This window comes from Apodemus sylvaticus, chromosome 9 (assembly GCF_947179515.1).
Source record: "Apodemus sylvaticus chromosome 9, mApoSyl1.1, whole genome shotgun sequence".
NCBI lineage: Eukaryota > Metazoa > Chordata > Mammalia > Rodentia > Muridae > Apodemus > Apodemus sylvaticus.
This window is the reverse complement of record NC_067480.1, coordinates 28,407,716-28,432,591: the sequence shown is the minus strand read 5'-3', so window position 1 is coordinate 28,432,591 and position 24,876 is coordinate 28,407,716. Positions and strand designations below refer to the sequence as shown.

The window sequence follows — 24,876 nt, the reverse complement described above, 5'->3', positions numbered from 1 at the left end:
TTTTATTTGTATGTTTGCCTTCAATGCATGTATGTAAACCATTAACCATATGTGTGTGTGTGGTATCCATAGAGGTCAGAAAAGGGCACCCAGATCCTCTGGAACTGGAGTTGCACATGGCTGTGAGCTGCCTCGCAAGTGCTGGAAATGAACCTGGGTCCTCTGCAAGAACAAAGGCTCTTAACTGCTGAGCTGTCTCTCTAGGCCTCCACCGGATGTCTTAATGGCTCTATTTTTCTCCACAGTTGAATTCATCATCCAAATGCACAAAACACCAAAATAGAAAAGTGGAGACCATGCTTACCCGCTGCCACTCCAAAGGTAATGAAGAGAGACTGCACGTTGGCCGCATAGGCACTCAGCACCCAGCCGAGGGAATTCACCAGCCCTCCAATGATCGCTGTCTGGCGGCACCCGCAGGTGTTGATGAACAAGCCGATGAAAGGCCCTGCCACAGAGAAGGGAAAAAGGTGCTGACCAGAGGCTCCTTGATGTCTTAGGTCTCCACACGAGAGGATAAAGAACAAAGCATCACCAGGGCCGATTAAAGGAGATCACACCGGGGCTATCGAGATAGCTCAGCAGGAAAGGGACTTGTAGCCAAAGCTGCCAACCTGGGTTAAACCCCAGAACCCACATGGTAGAAAGAGAACAAACTCCTACAGGTTGCTGACCTCCACACATACACCCCTCAATAAATACACATAATATAATGTTTAATAAAGTAGGCAAACCCAAATCATCTTATGGAGGGGTCCCTGCAGCTGTCAAGACAGGCACCATCTCAAAGGTGGTGAGGATGCAAACTCAGTTCAGGACGACTTCATCAACCTGGAGAAAATTTCAGGGAGTCTGAAGCCAGGTGGCTTATTGTAGGCATATTTTTTTAAAAAGATTTATTTGCTATATGTAAGTACACTGTAGCTGTCTTCAGACACACCAAAAGGTCTCATGACAGATGGTTGTGAGCCACCATGTAGGTGCTGGGATTTGAACTCAGGACCTTTGGAAGAGGAGTCAGTGCTCTTAACCACTGAGCCATCTCACCAGCCTCCATTGTAGGCATATTTAAACACAATAGAGGGCTGGAGACCTGGCTCAGCAGGTAAGAGCACCGACTGCTCTCCTGAAGGTCCTGAGTTCAAATCCCGGCACCCACATGGTGGCTCACGACCATGCATAATGAGATCTGATGCCTCTTCTGGAGTTTGATGACAGCTACTGTGTAGTGGTGTACTTACATATAATAAATAAATCTTAAAAAACCACACACAGAGTTGGGCAGTGGCAAAGGCAGGTAGATTTCTGAGTTTGAGTCCAGCCTGGTCTACAGAGTGAGTTCCAGGACAGCCAGGGCTACACAGAGAAACCCTGTCTCAGAAAAAAAAAAGAGTAAAACACACACACACACACACACACACACACACACACACACACATGCGCGCGCACAATAGAGCCAGGCTGTGGTGGCGCCACATACCTTTAGTCCCAGCACTTAGGAGGCAGAGGCAGGTAGATTTTTGAGTTCGAGGCCAGCCTGGTCTACAGAGTGAGTTCCAGAGCAGCTAACAGCCAGGGCTATACTGAAGAAACAAAACAACAAGAAGAAGAATAGAATTTAGACAGAGGTTTCCAGGCAGCAATCATTCCAATTCCAAGTGCACAATACAGCTTAAGGTAACTTCATAGAAACTCTTTTACAAAGTACATGTGACCATGAAGGCAGGTTCTATAGCTAAAAGGCCCAGAATCTGGAGTGGTCTGTAACAGAGACAGCATAGAGGTCAGCAGGCCATAGAATGCATGTGATATCTCCCCTAAGGATGGGAGCCAAAGATAAAGTCTAGGGAGGGAGAGTCTGGGATAATCACTCTGGGTGGTTTGTAATCTACAGATAACAAAAAGTTCATCAGGGTTTTAACATCCGCTCCCAGATTTCTGGAAGTAAGGCATATATTTTATTTCCTCTATTGAGGAGACATCCCTGAGTGATTACCATCTTGTTTTCCTAGAATCTGAAGGCACAAGGACCTTTGTGTCCCCAACAATCTTAAAGTATAAAAACCTTTCAGATGTACATGATCTTACCAGAGAACACACAGTTCTAGACTGGCAACCAGCAGTCAAGTTCATTCTGCCTACAACAGAAGCCCTTGGCTAGCAGTCTAACAGGATCCAGCTTTTTTGGTCTTCTTATTTTCTCAGCCTTACACAAAGTTTAAAACTGTGTGGAATACGCAAACACTTGAAAATAAGAGAAATCGGGCTGGAGAGATAGCTCAGCAGTTAAGAGCACTGACTGCTCTTCCAGAGGTCCTGAGTCCAATTGCCAGCAACCACATGGTGGCTCACAACCATCTGTAATAGGATCTGATGCCCTCTTAAAGACAGCGATGTACTCACATAAAATAAATAAATAAATCTGAAAGAAAGGAAGGAAGGAAGGAAGGAAGGAAGGAAGGAAGGAAGGAAGGAAGGAAGGAAGGAAGGAAGGAAGAAAATAAGAGAAATCAGCCTAGCAGTGGTGGTACATGCCTTTAATGCCAGCACTCGGGAGACAGAGGCTCTCTTTGAGTTTGAGGCTAACCTGCTTTATGGAGTTCCAGGATGATCAGGAAGGAGGAGGGGGGGGGAGAAGGAAGAGGATGATGATGAGGAGGAGGAGGAGGAAGAAGAGAAAAAGGAAAAGGAAGAAGAAGAAGAAGAAGAAGAAGAAGAAGAAGAAGAAGAAGAAGAAGAAGAAGAAGAAGAAGAAGAAGAAGAAGAAGAAGGAAGAAGAAGAAGAAGAAGAAGAAGAAGAAGAAGAAGAGAGACAGACACAGAGAGAGAGACAGAGACAGACAGAGAGAGAGAGTCAGAAAATCACACACACACACAAATCTAATACCACTGACTCGTATCCCCCACCTCCCATCCCTACCCAGCTGTGGCCATGTGATGGCTGGCCCTGTGGCTCGCTCACACCCTCTCAGGCTGGTAGTTGGTCTTCTTCCTGGCCCTCTTCTAGCCGCTATATGCAGACGAGGTTAAGTCCACTTACTACATTGACTTATGTAGTGCGGGAATGTCCACGTGCGTGAATGTGCCGCAGAGTGGAGGTTGGAGAATGACTTGTGGGAGTCAATTCTCTCCTACCTTATGGGTTTGGGGCTGGAACTCATGTTGTCGTGCTTGGTAGCAAGTGCCCACTGAACCATCTCACAGACCCCTCCATCAGAGGTTCTTACAAGGGTTCCTATGGTCACAGAAAACCCAATGCAAGCAACATGTAAAAGGACTCACTGTCTTCAATACATTCAGGCCCTGCATTCTCAATCCACTTTATCTAGTTATTGAGTGTTGCCCTCGGGTGGGGCTTTTTGACTTAGTAACAAGTTTAAAGGCTAGAGAGATGATTCAATGGGTTAAAAAAAAAAAAGCTTGGTAACCTGAGATCAATTCCTAGAGTTTGCAATAGAAGGAGAAAGCCACCTCCTGAAAGCTGTCCTCTGAGCCTTACACACAGGCTGGGGCCCACGTGCATGCACACACTCAGACGACTATACACATTCATGATACATCCGCATGCAATCACAAGTAATATAACTGAGCTCTTTCCCTGCTTAGCCCTGTGAGGCCTTTTTCTTCTGGGCCGGAGAAGGACCCGGTACCTCCCACAGCCCTGGCACATTAGTTACTTTTGTCCCGCTGTGACCAATCCTGATAAAAAACAATTTAAGGGAAGGGTTGTTTGGGCTTGGGTTAGAAGGCTTGGTTTATCAAGGTCACATGCTCCCATTATAGTGCCTGGTCACATTGTGTCTGTCATCAGGAAGTGGAGAGAAACAATACTGGGGCTCAGCCAGCTTCCTCCAGTCCCAGAACCACTCACGTTTATGGTGGGTCTTAACCTCCTCAGTCAAATCAACCCAGAAACTCCCTCAGAAACTCCCACAGAGGTTTGAGCCCAAATCTTTCAAGCTGAGAGAAGAGGAGCATTGTCCGGGGCAAGTGCTCTACCATTCAGCTACAGCCCAGCCTCGTCTGCCTCGTGTATATGTGTTTAAAGATATATTTCACCCGTCATATTTATTTATTCACTATGTAGCCCCAGCTGGCCTGGAGCTTGCTATGTAGACCAGGCTGGCCTGGAGCTCACAAAGACCCACCTGTCTCTGCCTCATAGCTGGCAACATTTATTTTATTTGTTTTAAAAGACCTTCTATTTTATGGCTATGAGTATTTCATCTGCATTTACATACACACATATATACACACATGTATGTATATACATATATGCACTGTGTGCATGCCTGTTGCCTGCAGAGTTCATCAGAGGGCATCAGATGCCCTAGAACTTGAGTTTTAGATTATGAGGTACTTTGTGGGTACTGGAAATTGAACCCAGGTCCTATGTAAGAGCAGCGGTGCTCTTAACCACTGACATCACTCTGGCTTTGTTAATTTGTTTTTAGTTATGTGTGTCTGTGTATGGGTGTGTGCACGTGAGCACAGGTGCCTGTGAAGGCCGGAAGTGTCGGTTATCTCAGGAGCTGGAGTTATGGCAGTTGTGAGGCACCTTAGATGGGTGCTGGGAACTGAACCCAGATCCCCTGCAAGAGCAGCAAATGTTCTTAGCCAAAGAGCCATTTCTTCAACCCCTTGTCTGAAAGTGCAGAATTCGAAAATTAATATAAAGACTTATTTAATAAGTTCTGCTGGGCGGTGGTGGCACACGCATGTAATCCCAGCACTCTGGGAGGCAGAGGCAGGCAGATTTCTGAGTTTGAGGCCAGCCTGGTCTACAGAGTAAGTTCCAGGACAGCCAGGGCTATACAGAGAAACCCTGTCTCCAAAAAACCAAAAATAAATAAATAAATAAATAAATAAATAAATAAATAAATAAAAAAAATAAAAAAAACCAAAAAAACCAAAAAAAAAAAAAGTTCTGACATCAATGATACCAATTCTTATAACAGACTTACTACATATTAAATACATAAATACATGTATATATATATTTAGTGTATATATATATATAATATATATAGCAGCACATGCTATATATTAAATATGTATAAATTTATATACTGTATAAATAATATAAAGTCAGACCATTGGTATGGACATCTAAGAGAATTCTTAGAAGTAACTGAAAGTGAGATACCATAATTTTGAAGATATTTCTCTACATACATTAAAGAATAAAATCAAATATGGGTCCCATATAAGAGCAGCCAGTGCTCTTAACTGCAGATCCATGCCTCTAGCCCTATGTTTTAATTCTTATATATTCACACTCACTCGACCATGCCATAGTTGGGGTACCAAGTGACCCAAATTGGAACATGTGTGACTCATGGCTTTGCTACTGACAGTCCTCTGAGATATGAAAAACTGGCAAGCCACAACACACTGTTTCTCACATAACAGAAAGGGTTCAGAGGCAAGTTTTTCTGATATGCAAGCTTATGAAATATCCTAAGACATTCGAGAAAAATAAAAAGAAAGGGAATCCACAAGTCGGTGTGGATATTCCTAGCTGAAGGGTTTCACAAGTCAGACAGAAGGGGTAAGCTGCTGTCCTGACGCCATTGAGCTGGTATCTGCCTGGCTTTCTAGTTAAGTGACTGTTGCTTGCATTCAGGCATTCATACTTTGTAAATGATACATACTGTAAACCCTCTGTAGTTAGGAAGTACAAACATTTAAGGCGATGGGGCAGAAACTCCAAACTTTTTGGCTTAGTGTTGTTTCCTAAGCATTGTTCATGGACAATCAGCCAGGACTGCTGAGGGCTAACTATCATTCTGGCAAAATGAAAAGACCTAACATCCGTAAGTCAGTCTATTTCTTTCGTTCTCTCTCTCTGTCTCTCCCTCCCTCTCCCCTCACTCCTCTCTCCCACCTTTTTCTCACATGCCCACAGACACACACCTCATGTTAATAAAGAATACTCGCCACATTCAAACTACCACAGGGCAGGAGGATTAAGAGTTCAAAGCCAGTCACATAGTTCCAGAACAGCACAAAAGGAACAATACAACCAAGACCTAGTCTTTCTCTATGACTCTTGTCAGGGTACAGATGGTTGTGAGCTGCCATGTAGGTGCTGGGAACTGAACCCTGGTCCCCTGGAAGAGCACTGAGCTATCCCTCCAGCCCCGTCTTTAAGATCAATGAAGAACTGAAGAAGTCAATCATTTCATAGGCATTGATCAAGAATCTTTTCACACACCTATTTGTGCCCTTGGGTCTTATGTACGCATGGAACTCAGTACGCTGCTGAGGCTGGCTTTGAAATCCTAATCCCACTGTGTGAAGGTTTGAGTGCGGCATTTCCTCCTTAGGCTCCTGTACTTACACTGCATCCCTCGTGGGTGGTGCTATTTGGGAAGTCTTAGGACCTTTAGGGGGTGGAGCCTGGCTGGAGGAAGTCCATCCCTGGGGGAGGGCTTTGAGGGTGGATAGCTTCAGTGCACTTCCTGCTTGCTCTCCCCGCTGCTTCTGGCATGTGAGGAGATCTCCCAGCTCCCTGTTCCTGCTTCCACCCCAGCTGGAGACCCCCAGTGGACTCTTATCCCTCTGGAACTGTCATCCAAAGTGAACTCTTTCTTCCAGGAGACACTCTCGAGCCTGGTATTTTTATTACAGCAACAGAGAAGTAGCCAGTCCTGGCTTGTCCTTTGTCTTGATTGGCAGGAGACGCAGTGCAAGTGGAGACCACTTGCTTAGCGTCTGTGAGGCCCCGGCTCCGACTCCCAACACTGCCAAAAAAGCCATTCACCCATGCTGTTCATGTCAAAGTGGACAGCGACATGGGAGAGTCAGGTCAGTCTTGACTCTGTACTAAGTTGAAGGCCAGCCTGGGCTACTTGAAACCTTGTCTCAAAACAACAGAAATGTGGCAGTCTCTAAGAAACCACTGAGCGAAGGCCAATCCCAACAATAATGTTAGATGAGCAGAAGGGACGAGTCATCAGTTACAGGATCAGTGTTGGGGACAGTGAGATAGATGTCTTGGCAAGTAAAGGCTGTCAGTGACGAGCCTGGTAACCTGAGCTTCATCCCCAGGACCGAGATGGCAAAGGAGAGAATCAGCTTTTGCAAGTTGTCCTCTGATCTAGACAAGTGCCAGGAAACACAAACACACACACACACACATCTACACAAGTGCCATGAAACACACACATACACACCTACAGACACACATACACATATCTATACAAGTGCCATGAAACATATATACACACACACATACCTACACATACACACTCATCTATGTAAGTGCCATGAAATACACACATACATACACATACCTACACAAGTGGCATGAAACATACACACACACACACACACACACAAATGGCTAAATGGTAAATGTTGTGTTCTTAATACTTGAATTTTAAACGTTGGGGATGCCACCGGTACCCAATACCCGATGTTTCAGGAATGTGATACTTATGACAGGGACTCGTCATTTTATAACCACCCAGTCTTAGAACAGCTGTCAGCGAACATACATACCCACGATCAAGGTGATACCCATGCTCAGGGAGCTGACCCAGGCGGTCAGGCCGCGGCTCTGGTGGAACTCCTCAAGCCACTCCACGTTGAGGACTCCTAGGGCCATCTGTGAGCCCATGATGAGGATGTGAACAAAAAAGGAGGAGAGGACCATCATCCAGGCCCAGCCGCCATCGATATCCGGGTGGGGCTTCAGCGTCTTCCTAGTCTTAGCCTTTTGGTCATCTTCAAGGTCATACCCGATATCTTCACGACTCGTATACATTTTCTAAGGTTTTCTGAAACACACGTAGTAAATACTTCATCACACATGGAAACAAACAGCACCTTTCTCTTTCCTCCCACTGTGACCAAAGTGGCTTCAGGGTCAAATGACGCTCAAGTTAGTGCAGATTAGTGTTTGATACTGGTGCATCTGGGACGGGCTTTGCTTCTTCACAGATCACTATAAACCCTGTCTCCATGATCACCTCACAGGTATTATAAACTTAAATAAGTGAGGTTAGAGAGTAGGGAGAGACATGGAGGAAAGGAGGAAGAAAGAGATGGAGAGAGGGAGGACACGCATCCTGGATGTGATGGGTTAAGACAGACCAGTCTCTATAAGAGAGATCTGTCCTCTGAGCCTGGGGAAGGAGGGCCTGGGCAGAGCCAAGATGGCACATGGTGGGGACAGCAGGTTGACCTTATAGTTAACGTCTTTGGTGAACTAGGGAGTTAGCTCACTGCCTAAGAATAGAAAGTGTGGAGACGGTAAAGGGGCCTACATGTTCACGCTAACAGAAGCAACTGTTGCCTACTAGTGGAAGAGATTGTTGGGCCATTCCTTACGTCAGGAGTACCACAGCAGGCTAGAAGCCAGGACAGAGCCTCTATAGGTAGAACACAGTATAGACAGATTGGATATGGACACAGAGAAACTAAAACAACACCAAATGACTACAAGTGGATCTCATTTATTGACACTGAGTGCCAGCAGTTAACTCTCCCCTGACCTAAGTGTCAAGCAATTCTCGGGGTTTTCATGTTACAGGCATGAGTGCTTCAAATTTGCTTGCTTTTATTACTCATTTGTGTGCACGAGAATGCATGTGCACATGCATGCATGAGAACCTGTGTGTTCAGTTGTATGTACGTGTAGGTGTTCGTGCACATGTGTGTGAATGCATATGGAGGCTGACTAATATGGAGGATAATCTCAGGTGTTGTTCCTTCGGAGTTGGCTGTCTTGGTTTTTAAGATCTCTCACTGGCCTGGAACCCACAAATGCAGCTGTACTAGTTGGCCAGTGATCCCTAGAGGTCCACCTGTCTCTCTACCTCACTGAGAGCTGGGATCATAAACATGTGCTGTCATGTTTGGTTGTTGTGGGTGCATGGAATGTGTATGGTGCACAAATGTGAGTAAGTGGGTGTTTGAGCATACGGAGTTCATAGAAGGCGTCTATTCTCTGCCTCATCGCTTTGAGACAGAGTCTCTCACAGACTAGGAAGCTAGCTAGTGAGCTAATGCGGGGCTGACAGGCACATATTGCCGGGCTGGGCTTTTTATTAGGTTCAGATCCTAGGCGTGCAGGACAAAGACTTTACTGCATAAACCATCTCCCTGGCCCCTTAGCATGCTCCCCAACCTTTACTGTAAACTTATCCGGCAGTTACTTCAGAGACCTCTTAGTTTGACTTCACATACAAATAGCCCTGACTCCCATGTTACTTGAGGAGTAAGTAAGCTCTTAAGATTCTGAACTGTGGGAGCTCATCTCAGAGTGATCTGAGGCTATAGCCCATGAGTTCCTGAGGCCAACAGTACTAGTAGGCTGTTGTTGAGACAAAGGACCAGAGTGAGTCACATCATCCGTCCCCCTACATGTCTGTGCAGAGATTTTATTTCTCTTTAAAATAGTGAGAAGGAACTCCAGGTGTGGTGGCGTGTGCCTTTAATCTCAGCACTCCGGAGGCAGACACAGGAGGATCTCTGTGAGTTCAAAGCCAGCCTGGTCTATAAAGTGAGTTTCAGAATGGCCAAGGCTACAGAGAAACCCCGTCTTAAAAAAGCCCAAACAAACAAAAGTAAAATAGAGAGCAGGGTGGGGGGGGGAGGTGAGAGGCTGCATTGGAGAGTGGCATTTTCAGATTCACACAAAAATGTTCTGCATGCTTTGACCTTTGGAACTGAAATCTACTTTTATTTATTTAGAACAGAAGAAGGGATGTGGCTCAGTGGAAGTGCACTGGCCTGAAAGTGAAGCCCTGGGATCGACTGCCAACACAACAAAATCAAATATAAGAAGGAAAGCCAGGGGCTGGGCAGATGGCTCAGTGGTTAAGAACACTGGCCGTTCTTCCCGAGGACCCGGGTTCAGTTCCCAGGACTCACATTATGAGGCTCACAACTGTCTGTAACTCCAGTGCCTTCCTCTGACTTCTGCAGGCACTTCTGTGCTTCACACAGTACCACAGACATTCAGACCCACCTGCATACATACAGGATAAATCCTGTTTTTAATTAAAATAAAAAAAAACCAACTAAAAACATAACAAGTAAAAAAAGGGGGGGGGGGAGTAGGTAAGGAAAACACTGGACATTGATGTTTGATCTCCATGACCAAATGTTCATACCTACACACGTGGACATGACATTCACAAAATAAAATGAGTTTTCGAATCACAGAAAAGTGCTTGAAATAGTGAGTACTTTTCTGTGCCAATGTTAAGAACTGTATATTCTTACTGAATTATTCATTTTATGGGTTAAAAGATGTGGTTGTCATCTAACTACTTTGGGCATTTCCACTTTATTTGATCATAAACAAACGTCTTGGCATGTAATGGACAATTTTACGCAAGAGGCCAAGGGTGAATGCAGAAGATGGAAGGCAGGCAGATGCCTCAGGATGCAGGTGGGGTGCAGGTGGGGTGAAGGTGGGATGCAGGTGGGGGGCATAGCTTACCAGGACCCCCAAGGGCTCGTCTGAGTTCTCCCTAAAGAGCATACGAAGAGGTGTGGAAGAGCAAGCCTGTAATGATAGGAAATGGTAGGCTGAGACAGGAGGATTGCTGGGAATTTGAGACCAGCCTGGGGTACACAGTGAGTACTGGTCCAGGCAGGGCTATGCAGCAAAACCATGTCTTAAAAACAAACAAAACCAGGGGAAACAAAACACTATTTATTGTGTGTGCCAGTATCACTAGCATGAGAGTGGAGGCTGGAGGATCAGGAGTTCAAGGCCAGCCTCAGCTATATAGCGAGTTTGAGGACAGCTTGGGCCTCAAGAGACCTCTTTTCAAGAAACAACACACACATGCACACACACACACACACACACACACACACACACACACACAGAGAGAGAGAGAGAGAGAGAGAGAGAGAGAGAACAAAACCCCCAAACAAACAAAAAGAGAAACAAGTATTCACAAGCAATCAGTCCATTGTCTTCCTAGGTTCACTCTTCCTAGGTTTACTCTGATATGATTTGACTATTTCCTCCACGGGTTACACTGAAACCTCACTGCCACGGTAACCACAGTAACAGTTGGACCCTCTAGAAGGTGTAAGTCACAAGGGCTCTAACTTCAGGAATGGATTAAGGCCACCATCCTCAGAGTGTGTCTTGGAAATGGAATCCTGATAAAAATGGGATGGATGTGATTTGATATTTATCCTGATGCACTTTTCTGGTCCCTCCAACATACATACACCGTGCAAACATTCTTGTGGGCAAAACACTTACACATATAAAATATATAACTTTTAAAAAAGCAGGCTGGAGAGATGGCTTAGCAGGTATGAGCACTTGTGCCTTGTACAGAGGACTGGTATTTACTTCCTGACACCCACATAGGGAGCTCACAACTGCCTGGAGTTGGCCTCAGGGAATGAGGTACACATAATATATACACATTTAAAATCTGTGAAAGCCCTTAAAATTTTGTAAAGTAAATAAAAAAAATAAAAGTCATGAATAAGAGAAGGGTGGCACTGAAGTGACAAATGTCGAAATGTAACTATGTAATTATGAAACAGAAAAATGGAAATGTCAGCTTTTTCTGGAGTGTATTATAGACTAAAGTATAATTAACATTTTTTTTTTTTTTTACAGTTCCGTCATGGGATGATTTCTTACAAGCAAGTTATTCATTTTTAACTGGGCTTTCACCTTGGCGCATTCGATAAACTAATTATAATGAGAAGAAAGGCCAGGGTTGGGGTGGTGCGTGACAAGTTACAACTAAAAATGTCAATCTCTTCCCAAACTGGTCAGAACTAATGGCAGGTGGGTTCTTTAGCGGAACTCAGAGATTGTTCAGGCCGGTAGAGGGCGCGCTCGAGACCATGAGGCTGCAGAGCTGAAGAGGACTGCAAGTTAAGCAATTGGACGGTGATCCCCAGCCGGGCTTCACGCTGTGTTAGGGAGTAGGGTTGGGGGTAAGAGGATAAGGCCTCCAATGGGTCAGGGCTGTGCTTGGTGGCATTTGCCACAATGGTCTTGGCCAGTTGGCATTAAGGTCCTAAACGACCCCATTTTACAGATAAGATAACTGAGACATCTCTTTGTGTGTCTGATAGGGTCTCACTTATCATTTAGCCTATGACGGACTCAGACTTGGAGGATGACCTTGAACTCACAGTCCCACCTCCCCACGGAGAGGAAGGGTGCTGTATTGCAGTGCTGAATTTAGGCAGTGCTGGAGGAATTGAACCCAGAACCTCATGTATGCTAGGCAGACACCCTACCAACCGAGGTACATCCATGAAACCCTGAAAGTGAGCTAGCTGCTTAATGGGTGCCCTGTGAAGTCCCAATATAAACAAACGTATGGTCAGTCTCAATTTCTCCTTCGCACTGCCTCCCCACTCTTCCTTCCCTTCTCTCCATTGACAAGGAGAAAGGGCTTTCTAATCCCTTATAAGCATCCCCAGCCATCCTTGCTAATGAGACTAAGCCTGAACCAACTTTTCCGCAGGAAGAAAGGGCTTAATTGGTAAGCAGAGTTGAGCTCATAAAACCTCGTCAAGCCAAGGCAGCTTCTGCCCTTTAATGGCTGTGCTGGGTCCTCACTGTCCCCCTTTCCTCTCTGGAGATGCTGGATCCGCACGGCTCCCGGGGGCTCAGCATTTGTCGCCCTGGTCCAGCCGCGCGTGATGCTGCACCCTCCGATCCTCCATCCCCAACAGAGGACCCCGACACAGACATCCGCTCCCTCGGAGGTCACTAACTGTAGCCCCATCACTGCCTACTTCAAGTCATGAGCTGGGGGCCTCGAAAGCACCCGAGCGCGAGGCCGGGCGCGGGGGCGACGCGCGCTCTACTGCCCTGGGGGCGCGCGCCACCCTGGACCGCGCGCATCCCCGCCCGCAGCTCGGGGACAAGGGAGGACCGCCGCCCTGCCCAGGCCCCTCTCTTTTCATACCCAGTCCGCAGCTCTCAGCTCGCAAGGGTCCCAGGAAGAGCCGCAACCACCAGTATCGACCGGTATCCACCAGTATTCGCCGGCTTGGAGATGCTCCAACCCTACAGTAGCCCCCGGGCCGCCACTCAACACAGCCCAGGGTACTCACTGCACGCAGCCCGAGAGGCTACGGTCTCACTCGGCTCCCAGTCTCGACCTGTGAACTTGCAGGTCCGCTCGGAGAACCCGGGGTCGCTGGGCATGGGGATTGGTGGCAATGTCGACCTGCATCCTGCAGATGCGGCGCTGGGGGCTCGGCTCTTCGCCTCGCTTCGTGCGCTCGGTGCGGGGGCTCCGGGACTCGCCCTCTGTTCACTGTCTGGCCAGGTGAACCTTCTGGAGCCTAAGGCTCGATGCTTCCGTCCCGGTGCCTTTAAAAAGGGTGCGTTTGGAAGGATCTGAGCCTACTCAGAGCTTCTTTCCAATCCGTGCAATTTCAGATCTCCGCGTTGGTATATTCCTATACCGGCTAATTCTGGTTTGTCAGGGGAAAAAAAAAAGCTGCGGGCTCCTCACAGGCACACTCTTGTGGCCGGTTGAAGTTTATCGCCTTGGCTGAGATTCGTCAATGCTGTGCATATTTACTATCATAGGAAATGTCCAGAAATCTCAGGTGTGTGTGTAGGGTCGGGGGAGTGTGTGTGTGTGGGGGGGCTCTTCATTTTTTTTTCTTTTCTTTTTTTTGACTGGGAGGGAAGTAACGAATCAGACCCTTATACGAGTCTCAGTCAAAAAAGAGAGCGGTTTGTGGAGTGATTTCAACACCCATAGCCACAGTGGCCTGAAAATCTCTCATCGTTGACCCAGTCCGGGTACCACCTCTTCCCATCTTTCTGAAGTACTCGTTACTCACACCCATAAGCAAGCCACATAATACTTCGTGCCCTCAGAGAGTTTTTAGTATTTTTAGTATACATGAGTATTTTTAGTTTTTAGTATACATGAAGCAAGCTGGGCAGTGGTGACACACGCCTTTAATCCCTGCACTTGGGAGTCAGAGGCAGGCAGATTTCTGAGTTCGAGGCCAGCCTGGTCCACAGAGTGAGTTCCAGGACAGCCAGGGCTACACAGAGAAACCCTGCCTCCCAAAAGAAAAAGAATACATGAAGCAAGCGCTGACCTGACCAGCTCTCTACTTTCCTGTCATTGTTGTTATAAACGACCATAAACAGTGACTGAAAACAACAGAAATTCATTATTTTACAGCTCTGGCAGCCAGAACCTGAAACGGGCCTCCCTGGACTAAAAATTCAGCGCGTTGGCACACTGAAGGCTGTGTTCCTCCTGGCAGCTCTCGCTGAGCCACCAGCTTCTGCAGGCTGCCCACACGCCTTGGCTGGCCGCCACTTCCTCATCTTCAAAACCGTCGCCATTGCATCATCTGACTGTCTTGGGTACTCAGGGCACACTTTCTCCAGTGTTTGTTTCTCTCTTCCTTTTAAACTTAGATTATTTTAAACATGTATTTGTGTGTGTGTGTGTGTGTAAGTCCTTCCGGAGGCCGTTTTCCTTGAACCCTGTCTGTGAGTTCCAAGGATTGGTCAGGCTTGGTAGTAAGTACCCTTTACTGCTGAGTGTTCTCTCCAGCCCCTTCTCTTCCATTTCTATGGAACCCCCTGCCCCCTCCCCCCTCCCCCCACCCTCTCCCCTCTTACCCCCGCCCCTGGATTATCTTGGTCCTTCCTGGATAATTCACACATCTATTTTAAGGCCAGCTGACTAGCAATGTACTCCCATCTGCTACCTTGATTCCCCTCCTGCCATTTAAGGTCACATAGTCATGGGTTCCTGACTAGGATATAGATGTCTTTGGAGGGACCATTTATTCACCCACCACGGATTTCCTTTCCTTCCTCCTTTCTTTCTTTTTCTTTTTTTGGTTTTTCAGATTTGTTTTTTGTTTTTTGTTTTCCAAGACAGGGTTTCTCTGTAGAGCCCTGGCTGTCCTGGAACTCACTTTGTAGACCACCAGGCTGGCCTCGAACTCAGAAATCCGCCTCCCAGAGTGCTGGTATTACAGGCATGTGCCGCCACCGCCCGGCTTCTCCTTTCTTTCTAAAAGACATCCATGTGTATTTTATATTGTCATTGGCTTCATTGGCTTTTTTTTTTTTTTTTTTAGTTTTTTTTTTTTTTTTTTCCAAGACAGGGTTTCTCTCTGTAGCCCTGGTTGTCCTGGAACTTACTCTGTAGACCAGGCTGGCCTTGAACTCAGAAATCCGCTTGCCTCTGCTCCCAAGTGCTAGGATTAAAGGCATGTGCCACCACTGCCTAGATGGCTTTTTTAAAAAAAGGATTTATTTATTTTATTTTATTTATTTTGCCTATATGTATATCTGTGTGAGAGTGTTGGAATTAGACAGTTGTGAGCCGATATGTGGATGCTGAGAATTGAACTCAGGTCCTCTGGAAGAGCAATCCAGTGCTCTTAACCACAGAACCTTCTCTCCAGTCCCCTCCCTCACCCACACGCCCCATTTTTGTTTTTTGTATTTTTTTTTTAATTTTTGAGAGATAGCAGCTCACATGTCCTGGGTGCCCTGGAAATAGTTATGTAGCAGAGTATGGCTTTGAACTTCCGATCTTCCTGACTCTGTCTCCCAAATGCTGGGATTATAGTCATATCCCACCAACAGTCAGTTTATGCAATACTGGGGATGAGACCCGGAACTTGGGGCATGCTAGGCAAATGCTTCCTCGAGTGAGCCACCCTCCAGCCTTTCTATAGTCACCTTAATAACCGAGAAGATTGCGAAGAATGACTTAGTGAGGACATTTGTGGGAGCACCTCTCTAATGAAGATGGCAGAAGAAATGGACTTTGTGGGGCACTCCCTCTGGGCTGCTCTTCTCAGACACCATCGTTCCAAACACACTTTTGTCAGCCCGTCAAGACTGGGAAGCCAGGTGTGGTGGCTCACACCTATTTTTCTAGCACTTGGGAGATTGGAAGGGGTTCAAGGCCAGACTAGCTACAAAACAGCTCTCTCTCTCTCTCTCTCTCTCTCTCTGAATAGAGTTCCAAGCAAGCATCTCAAGTACAGCAGATGATCCATCTGTTTTTAAGAGGTGTTATGGATTGAATTGAGTGTGCGGCATCTCCCACAGGCTCCTGATTCCGAACACTTGGTCTCCAGCCACCCGTGACATTTGGGCAGGTTCTGGAACATTTGGGTCACGTGGTGCGTGTGGCTAGCTGAAGTGAGTGGGCTGTGGGTGCTGCTATCTGCTTGGGGTGCTGTCCTTTCTGACCCATAAGAAGTAAAGGGACACTGACACAGGCCTCTCCTCTGTGGAGCCTTCCTCGTCACCGGAGATGGACTTGTGAAACCTTGAGCCCAAGCAAACCCTTCCTTCTTTAAGTTGCTTCTGTCGGGATTTTGTCACAGTGCAAAGAAAATGAATACCAGAGCCCTGTAAGATCAAGGTCCCCTCCTGGCCTCCCAGGTCTGCAATCTTGCAGAGCTCTAGGAGTCAGATTTATCACAAATATGGGGAGCCATCATCACCTTAGTCAAATAACTCCCAAGCACTCCCTGGGCCTCTTTGTCATTCAGGCCTCGGTCTACCTAATGTCCCTAGGCGGCCTCTTCCCCGCCTACTAAATCTATTTTTTCTTAATTTACTTTATTTCATGTTTGAGTGTTTTCCTTGCATGTATGTCTGTGTATCAGGCAAGCACCTGGTGCCTCCAGAGAAGAAGGCATTGGAGCTACAGTTATGCAGACAGTTATGAGAGCTGTCATGTGGGTGTAGGGAATAGAATCCGGGTCCTCTGTAAGATCAGCAAATGGTCTCAATGGCTCTCCAGCACCCAAGTCTCCCCCCCCACACACACACTCCCCATCCCTCCCATCCTAAGACAAGAGTTTCTCTGTGTAGCTCTGCCCGTCCTAGAACTTACTCTATTATTAAATTGCTAGATTGACCTTGCCTGCCTTTGCCTCCTGGGTGCTGGGATCAAAGGTGCTGCCAGGCTCTAAATCTATTTTCTTTTTCTTTTTTTCTTTTCTTTTCTTTCTTTTTTTCTTTTTCTTTTTTTTTTTTTTTTTGGTCTTTTGGATTTGTTTTTTTTCGAGACAGGTTTTTTCTGTGTAGTTCTGGCTGTCCTGGAACTCACTCTGTAGACCAGGCTGGCCTCGAACTCAGAAATCCGCCTGCCTCTGCCTCCCAGAGTGCTGGGATTAGTGGCGTGTGCCACCACCGCCCGGCTTAAATCTATTTTCTAATGTAAAAAAATTGCAATGTAAGTCAAGCATTTTGTCAGGAGGCAGAGGCAAGCAGATCTCCGTGAATTGGAGGCCACCCTTATATACATAGTGAATTAATTACAGGGTAACCACGGCTATACTGTGGGATCCTGTCTGGAAAAAAAGAAAAGTAAAAAATTAGAAAATGGAATAAAGGCACCCAGCCTGGGAAAGGGGATGTAAAATGATCTCTAATGTTAGGTGATATGATTATATATGCAGAAAAATAATGGAAACCCAAGAAATGTTAGGACTAGCCAATGATGTCAAAGTTGTCAGTGCAGTTTCATTTGCAATAGCATCAAAAGGAACTTTCAAGGTTGGAAGTGAAGTACAGTGCTGTACTGAACTCAGTAAAGGTAGCTTTTAGTTTCCCGATGTGTTGGGGTTCAGGAGTCACCCCACAGACCACACGAACACCCATTTCAGTCAAACAGGGATGGCTTATTGAACCACACTCCAAGACTGATGGACCAGGGCAACAGCTTAAAGCTGTGTCCTGGATATTTTCCAGGGCTAACTTATAAAGATTAAAACTACAGTGAGCTCATACGCAGGAGCTAGAAGTGTTGCCTGGTGGTTGCCCCTGACTCAAGCTATTTTAGACATAAGAGTTAATATTGACCTTTAATTTAGTGGGTCCTACCTCAAGCTTCTAGTTGTGTAATGTCCTAAGATTAACAAACCTCATAATGTATAGAACATAACAGGGTATGTGGTCAGCATGACCCTGCTCTTAGTTGAGTTATTTTTCTACATCAATGACTGGCAGGCATATTACAGCAGCAATATGAAATAGCTGGTGGGTATGGAACAAAATGGCTACAGCTATGCTGCAGGGACAGGCTTCAACAAATGTAATTGTGATCTCTGAGGTTTACTGCCTCTGTCTGCTAACCTAGGTCTAGTCCTGGAAGCTTCTAGCCTATGTACAATCTAACCTAGGGCCTAGAATGTTTTCAGCCTCTGGGACTTACTGCTGAATAAGCTTACCCCTTTCTAGTTCTTTCTGATCTCTGGCTGGTCAACGCAGCTGTCCAGGCTCAAATTCCTCTCGAAGCTGACTGATTCCATCTTGCTTCTCTCTCTTGGATTCCCCTGAATTGCTCTGCTTGGCCTCCAACTAACTCTGTAATCTTTTCTAATCTTCTGGCTCCTTCTCATTCTCTGGTTTGTTCGGTCTTCACCTGTGTCTAGCTGGTTCTCCCTTCAACCTGTCTGTAAAACTCATCCAGTAAAACAGTTTCCTCTCCTTCTCTCTTTCTCTTTACACTGTTCTCTTAAGTAGCTTCCCTTTCCTCTCTCTTCTTGTTAGAGCTGGACATGTCCTATTCTGTCTTTCTATGACTCGTCATTGTCTGCTGCTCAATTAGGCATTACTTCAAACATGGGCGCCTCCTTCTACAAGTGTTGGAATTAAAGGTGTGTGCTAGGACTGAGCCACACCAAAACTAGAAACAGGTTTTTTTTTCCTTCAGTAAATAACACAATCTTGGGGTTCAGCGTGATCAAATATCCTGCAACAGAACTCTGAGAGGTTTCAGGAGGTTATTGAAAGAAATAACCTATTTATTGAAAGAAATAAATACATACATCTCTTTCGGTACTAGCAGTCTCCAGACCCTATCTTAAAACCAAAAATAAAATCCCGCACAGCCAACCAACCAAACAATCCCAGATATATTTTGGGGCTCTATGAGATATCAGGATTTTTTTTTTTTTTTGAGATACGGTTTCTCTGTATGTCCTTGGTTGTCCTGGAACACACTCTGTAGACTGGGCTGGCCTTGAAATCAGAAATCTGCCTGCCTCTGCCTCCCAAGTGCTGGGATTAAAGGCGTGTGCCACCACTGCCCAGCTGAGATACCAGTTCTTTTTTTTTTTTTAAATGATTTATTTATTATTATATGTATGTACACTGTAGCTGTCTTCAGACACACCAGAAGAGGGAGTCAGATCTCATTACGGATGGTTGTGAGCCACCATGTGGTTGCTGGGATTTGAATTCAGGACCTTCAGAAGAGCAATCAGTGCTCTTAACCACTGAGCCATCTCTTCAGCCTGAGATATCAGTTCTTATCATTTACTTCAAATCATTTGTGGGTGGAGGGGGTGAGGGTGGGTTGTGTTTAATGTGACCTTAGAGATGAGAATAAACTCCAGGAGCTGCAAAAGCAATGCCACTTCATAAAGACAGGGAAACAACAGAGGCGTCCTGCTAGGCTAAAGTCAGCTTGCTTTGCTGGAAGCAAAAGACTCTTAGGAAGGCCCAGAGAGGTGAGATTGCTGACTGGGATTTACACACCAGTTTAAAAAACCAATTTAAAGAACATTGGCTGCTGCTGACCCCTTTGGCAGGCGGTATAGGTGAGAAGCCATCACTAAATGCCTTAAGTCGTCACAAATGCACAGGTTTACAGAAACAAGCCTAAAAATCAAGACTCTTGGGCCCTGCTGAAATTTTCTCTTGGGAGAAAGAAGACCTTCATTTTCTGTTTAAGCCCAACTGTAGTTTCATTTCAGGGAAAAGTAATTTTATTCTTCATATTGGTTTTCAATTTTGATTTGTCTCACTTCAACTCCAACAAGCTTGGCTTATCATTCATCTTGATGAAAAGAAATTCTGTAGGCTGGGGGGATCACGCAAGGCTGCATCCAGCCGAGGCTGCTTGCCCCACCACCAGATCTTTTAATGATTCTTTTTAGGCAAGGTGTAGTGTTACACGCCTTTAATCCCAGCACTTGGGAGGCAGAGGCAGGTGGATCTCTGTGTGTTTGAGGCCAGCCTGGTCTACAGAGTAGGCAGAACAGCCAGGGCTACATAGAAAGACCCTTTCTAAAAACCAACATCTGTCTGGCTATCTGACGTTTTAAGTTTTAGGTTTATTTATGTTTATGTGTAGACTTGTGTTGCCTGTAGGTAGTATGTTTGTGAAACCATGTGTGTGCCTGGTACCTAAAAGACCAGAAACTGCACTTAATAGATGGTTGTGAGCCACCATATGGGTGCTGGGAATTAAACCTGAGACCTCTGAAAGAGCAGCCAGTGCTTTTAACCTCTGAGCCAGCTCGAATCCTTAACAAAAATATGTAACAAAATGCCTGATAATCCTATCTATCTATCTATCTATCTATCTATCTATCTATCTATCTATCTATCTATCTATCTATCTGTCTGTCTGTCTGTCTATCTTTTCCTGTGAGGTATCATCAAGCAAACGCAAGTTCAATGACATTTTTCAGAATAATTGCCCAGTATTCTTCCATCAGGCCAGTGTCAAGGGGGTGAGTGAGACCTGTGACTCACAGAGGAGCTGTTGGCCAGCACTGCAAAACAAAATCCACAAAAATGAAAGTGTCTGAAGGACCGGTATTTGGGAATAGTCCAGATTAAAGGAGGCACAAAACATGACATTGAGGGGCAGAGTGTGGGCCTGGATCACTTTAACCAAGGATGATGAGTTCACTGGCTTCCTCGTCTGGGGTCTAGAGACTGGCTAATGGTGACATTGCTCTGTTTGTCTTTGGACCTGTCAGAGTTGTGCCGATAGTGCCAGGGTTCATAAGACGACGCCTGTTTTGTCTCTTTGAAATGTTCCCCAAAGTATAAAAAGTACATTAAGTTTTTATGACAATGCTGGGCGGCAGGTCTCCAGGAGACTTGGCAGTTACTTTTGTCTGGTTTCCCCCCTCTCAGTGTTGAATTCCCTGAGCAAGCCCATGGCCCCCTGCTGACCTTCATTATCAATGTTCCGGAAACTCGTCCTAGTCTGACCGCTTTGTTTTTCCTGTTTTCCAGCCTTTGCTTCCCCATCTTGTGTGAGTCCAGAAAACACCGGGAAGCTCTGCTTTGCTCACGCTTCCGTCTCTGCCTCCTGATTCCTCCTCATCGCGATAAGACTCCCATCTTTATTACTTACTTTTCTGTTGCTGTGAAAAACCACCATATCCAAAACCAACTTAGGGAAGAGAGAGGGTCTTTTGGCTTATGTTTCCTCAGGGAAAAGAGTCTATCATGGTAGAACTGGGGCAGGTATGGTGGTAGGTAGGAGCATGAACTGAGAGGTTATATCTTCAGGAGCAAACATGAGGGAAGAGAAAACTGGATTGGAGGCAAGGCTGTGAACCCTCAAAGCCTGCCCCCTCCCCCATTCCCACCCCACCCTCACCTCCACCCTGCCCAGTGGTGTACATCCTCCAGCAAGGCCACACCCCCTAAACTCCCCCAAACACCACCACCCATTGGGGGACCAAGTGCTCAGATACTTGTGCCCATGGAGACATTTCTCTTTCTCTCTCTCTCTCTCTCTCTTTTTTTTTTCAAGACAGGGCTTCTCAGTGTAGCCCTGGTTGTCCTGGAACTCACTTTGTAGACGAGGCTGGCCTCAAACTCAGAAATTCGTCTGCCTCTGCCTCCCAAATGCTGGGATTAAAGGCATGCTCCATCACCACCTGTGGTTGCTGGGATTTGAACTCAGGACCTTCAGAAGAGCAGTCTGTGTTCTTAACCGCTGAGCCATCTTTCCTTGATCCTCAGGCAAGAATCTTTTTTTTTTTTCAGGACACTTCATTTTATTTATTCACTTTACATACCTCTCATTGCCCCTCCTCCCAGTCATCCCCTCCCACAATCCTTCCCTGTTCACCCTCCCTTTCTCCTCTGAGATGATGAAGCCTCACCTGGCTATTTCCCCACCATGTACACACTCATACATCAAGTCTCTGCAGGACTAGCCACATCCTCTTACACTAAGACCAGACAAGGCATCCCGATTAGACAAGAATATTCCACAGATAAGCAACAACTTTTGGGATAGCCCCTGCTCCAGTTGTTTGGGACCCACATGAATTCCAAGCTGCATATCTGTTCCGTGTGTACACGGTTTGGGGATATGTTCAGCTTGTGTATCTCAGGCAAGAATCTTAATCTTAGGGTGGAACATAAGAAGTAGGCTTCAGGCAAGGATATGACTTTGGGCTAGGACAGGTAAGTAGGCTCAGATAGTTTGATTAACCCGATAAGCCCTTAGAAACAGTGATCACACCAAGCGGTGGTGGCACACGACTTTAATCCCAGCACTTGGGAGGCAGAGGCAGGTGGATTTCTTGAGTTCGAGGCCAGCCTGGTCTACAGAGTGAGTTCCAGGACAGCCAGGGCTACACAGAGAAACCCTGTCTTGAAAAGCCAACCCCCCACCCCCCCCAAAAAGAAACAGTGATCACAGGAATAATCACAGAACTTTGTTTATTGCCTTTCCTGTTCCTTGACTATTTGTGTTTGTTGTCTTGATTGTTTCTCATTGTACTACCTATCCTTAATACTTGCATGTAATTAAAATGTTAAAAAAGCAGATTGGGAAAAAATAAACCGGGGCTGGCTGGAGAGATGGCTCAGTGGTTAAGAGCACTGGCTGCTCTTCCAAAGGTCCTGAGTTCAATTCTCAGCAACCACATGGTGACTCACAATCATCCATAATGAGATCTGATGCCCTCTTTTGGGGTGTCTGAAGACAGCTACAGTGTGCTTACATATAATAAATAAATCTAAAAAAAAGCAGGAGGGGGGGCAGGGCTAGAGCACTGACTGCTCTTACAGAGGTCTTGAGTTCAATTCCCAGCAATTACATGGTGGCTCATAACCACCTGTAATGGGATCTGATGCCCTCTTCTGGTATGACTGAAGACAGGGACAGTGTATTTACATATGATAAATACCGCCCCCCCCCTTTTTTTTGGATTTGGTTCTTTTGAGACAGGGTTTCTCTGTATAGCCCTGGCTGTCCTGGAACTCACTCTGTAGACCAGGCAGGCCTCGACCTCAGAAATCTGCCTGCCTCTGCCTCCCAGAGTGCTGGGATTACAGACATGCGCCACCACCGCCCGGCTGCAGCTAGTGATTTGTATTTGGTGTTTGCTACTGAACTGCTGACATCCTGACAATGAAAATAGGACTCATCCCCAAAGAATTATTTCTTTTTTTAAATGGTTTTAATGGTTTTTCTTAATCTTTTTTTTTTTAAAAAAAACATTTATTTATTTATTATATGTAAGTATACTGTAGCTGTCTTCAGACACGGGAAGAGAGAGTCAGATATCTTTACAGATGGTTGTGAGCCACCATGTGGTTGCTGGGATTTGAACTCATAACTTTCGGAAGAGCAGTCAGTGCTCTTACCTGCTCTTACCTGCTCTTATCTGGAGCCATCTCTCCAGTCCCAAAGAACTATTCCTAAACAGGTCTACTTCCCCTGCGTCCTAATAACTTTTCTTTTGCACTACCTCTTGTGGGTGGTGGGCTAGAGGGGAGGTTGAATGCTTACTAAAATAGGTTGAGAAAAAATTTAGGACTACATTTAGTGTCCTGGGCATCTAGAGGGTGAGTCTCCTTGTGTGTTACTCAGAGCTAGACTAGGTGGAGGAGACTCTGTGGACGAGACTCTGTGGACTGGACTCCGTGGCTGAGACTCTGTGGTCCTGGTAGAGCAACCCTGTGCCCAGCATGGAGAAGGTTGCTTCTAGAGAGAACCAGTTGTGGAGATTCCTTCATACAGTTTCCGGTGGTCCTTTTCCTCTGTAGGATGGGACAGTTGGGTGGGATATGAGAATTAAGAAAAAGTATGTACTCAAGCCACGTGTGGCTTCCGAGTTCCTTGTGTAAAAGCTTTCTGGGACCCAGGGCAAGAGAGCAGAGCTGAAGATGGTGGCACATACCTCTTATCCCAGCTTTTGGGGGAACTGAGGTAGGAAGATCACAAGTGTAAGACTGGCCCGGGGTACAGAGGACATTTTAGGCCAGCTTAGAGCTTGAAGCAAGACTCCATCTCAAAGTAAATGATAATGCTCTTTCCCTTCTTGTTCTAGGAACCTGAGAGGGCTTTGGTTGACTACATGGCTTGGTTTCAGAACCGCACCATGCACAACCAGTCCTGAAAATGGCACAGGAAACCAGTCTCAAATCCATGAGTCTCTTGGGGTGGACCCCAAGTTTCCAGTAATATACATTTTACCACGGAGCCTAACAAGAGCCTGAAGAAGATACAGCTGAGTGACACCAAGGATTAATCAAGGAGAATGTGCTTCAAGTTAAAAGTTCTCTCTCTCTCTCCTCTCTCCCTGTCTCTGTCTCTGTGCCTCTCTGTCTCTCTGTCTCTCTCTGTCTCTCTGTCTCTCTGTCTCTCTGTCTCTCTGTCTCTCTCTGTCTCTCTCTGTCTCTCTCTCTCTCTCTCCAGGGTTTCTCTATGAAACAGTCCTGGCTGTCCTGCAACTAGCTCTGTAGACCAGGCTGTCCTCGAACTCAAGAGATCCACCTGCCTCTGCCTACTGAGGGCTGGGATTAAAGGTGTGTGTGTGTGTGTGTGTGTGTGTGTGTGAGAGAGAGAGAGAGAGAGAGAGAGAGAGAGAGAGAGAGAGACCACTGCCTGGCAAGGTCTCTTTTTTCTAAGATTTATTTATTTTATTTTGTGTATGTGAGTGTTTGCTTACATGTATGTCTGTGTACTATGTACATGGTGCCCGTGGAAACCAGAAGAAGTTGTGGGGTGCTCTGGAACTGGAGTTACAGACAATTGTGAGCCACCATGTGGGTGCTGAGAGGTAAACACGGGTCCTCTGCAAGAGCAACCAGTGCTTTTAATATCAAAGCCATCTTTCCAGCCCCCTAGTTCATGA

At 46.0% G+C, this 24,876-nt stretch overlaps 1 protein-coding gene across 1 annotated transcript in view; it reads right to left on the bottom strand.

Annotated features, from left to right (window-relative positions):
• Positions 1 to 12,996, bottom strand: part of Slc16a14 (solute carrier family 16 member 14) — a 31,565-nt gene extending 18,569 nt beyond the window's left edge. Inside the window, exons 1-3 of the mRNA XM_052193447.1 lie at positions 12,921 to 12,996; positions 7,507 to 7,784; positions 305 to 448 (exon numbers count right to left, since the gene is read on the bottom strand). Coding sequence (XP_052049407.1) covers positions 305 to 448; positions 7,507 to 7,771 — 409 coding nt within the window. The 5' untranslated portion in view covers positions 7,772 to 7,784; positions 12,921 to 12,996. The remainder of the gene's footprint in view (positions 1 to 304; positions 449 to 7,506; positions 7,785 to 12,920) is intronic.
• Positions 12,997 to 24,876: the final 11,880 nt, after the last annotated feature.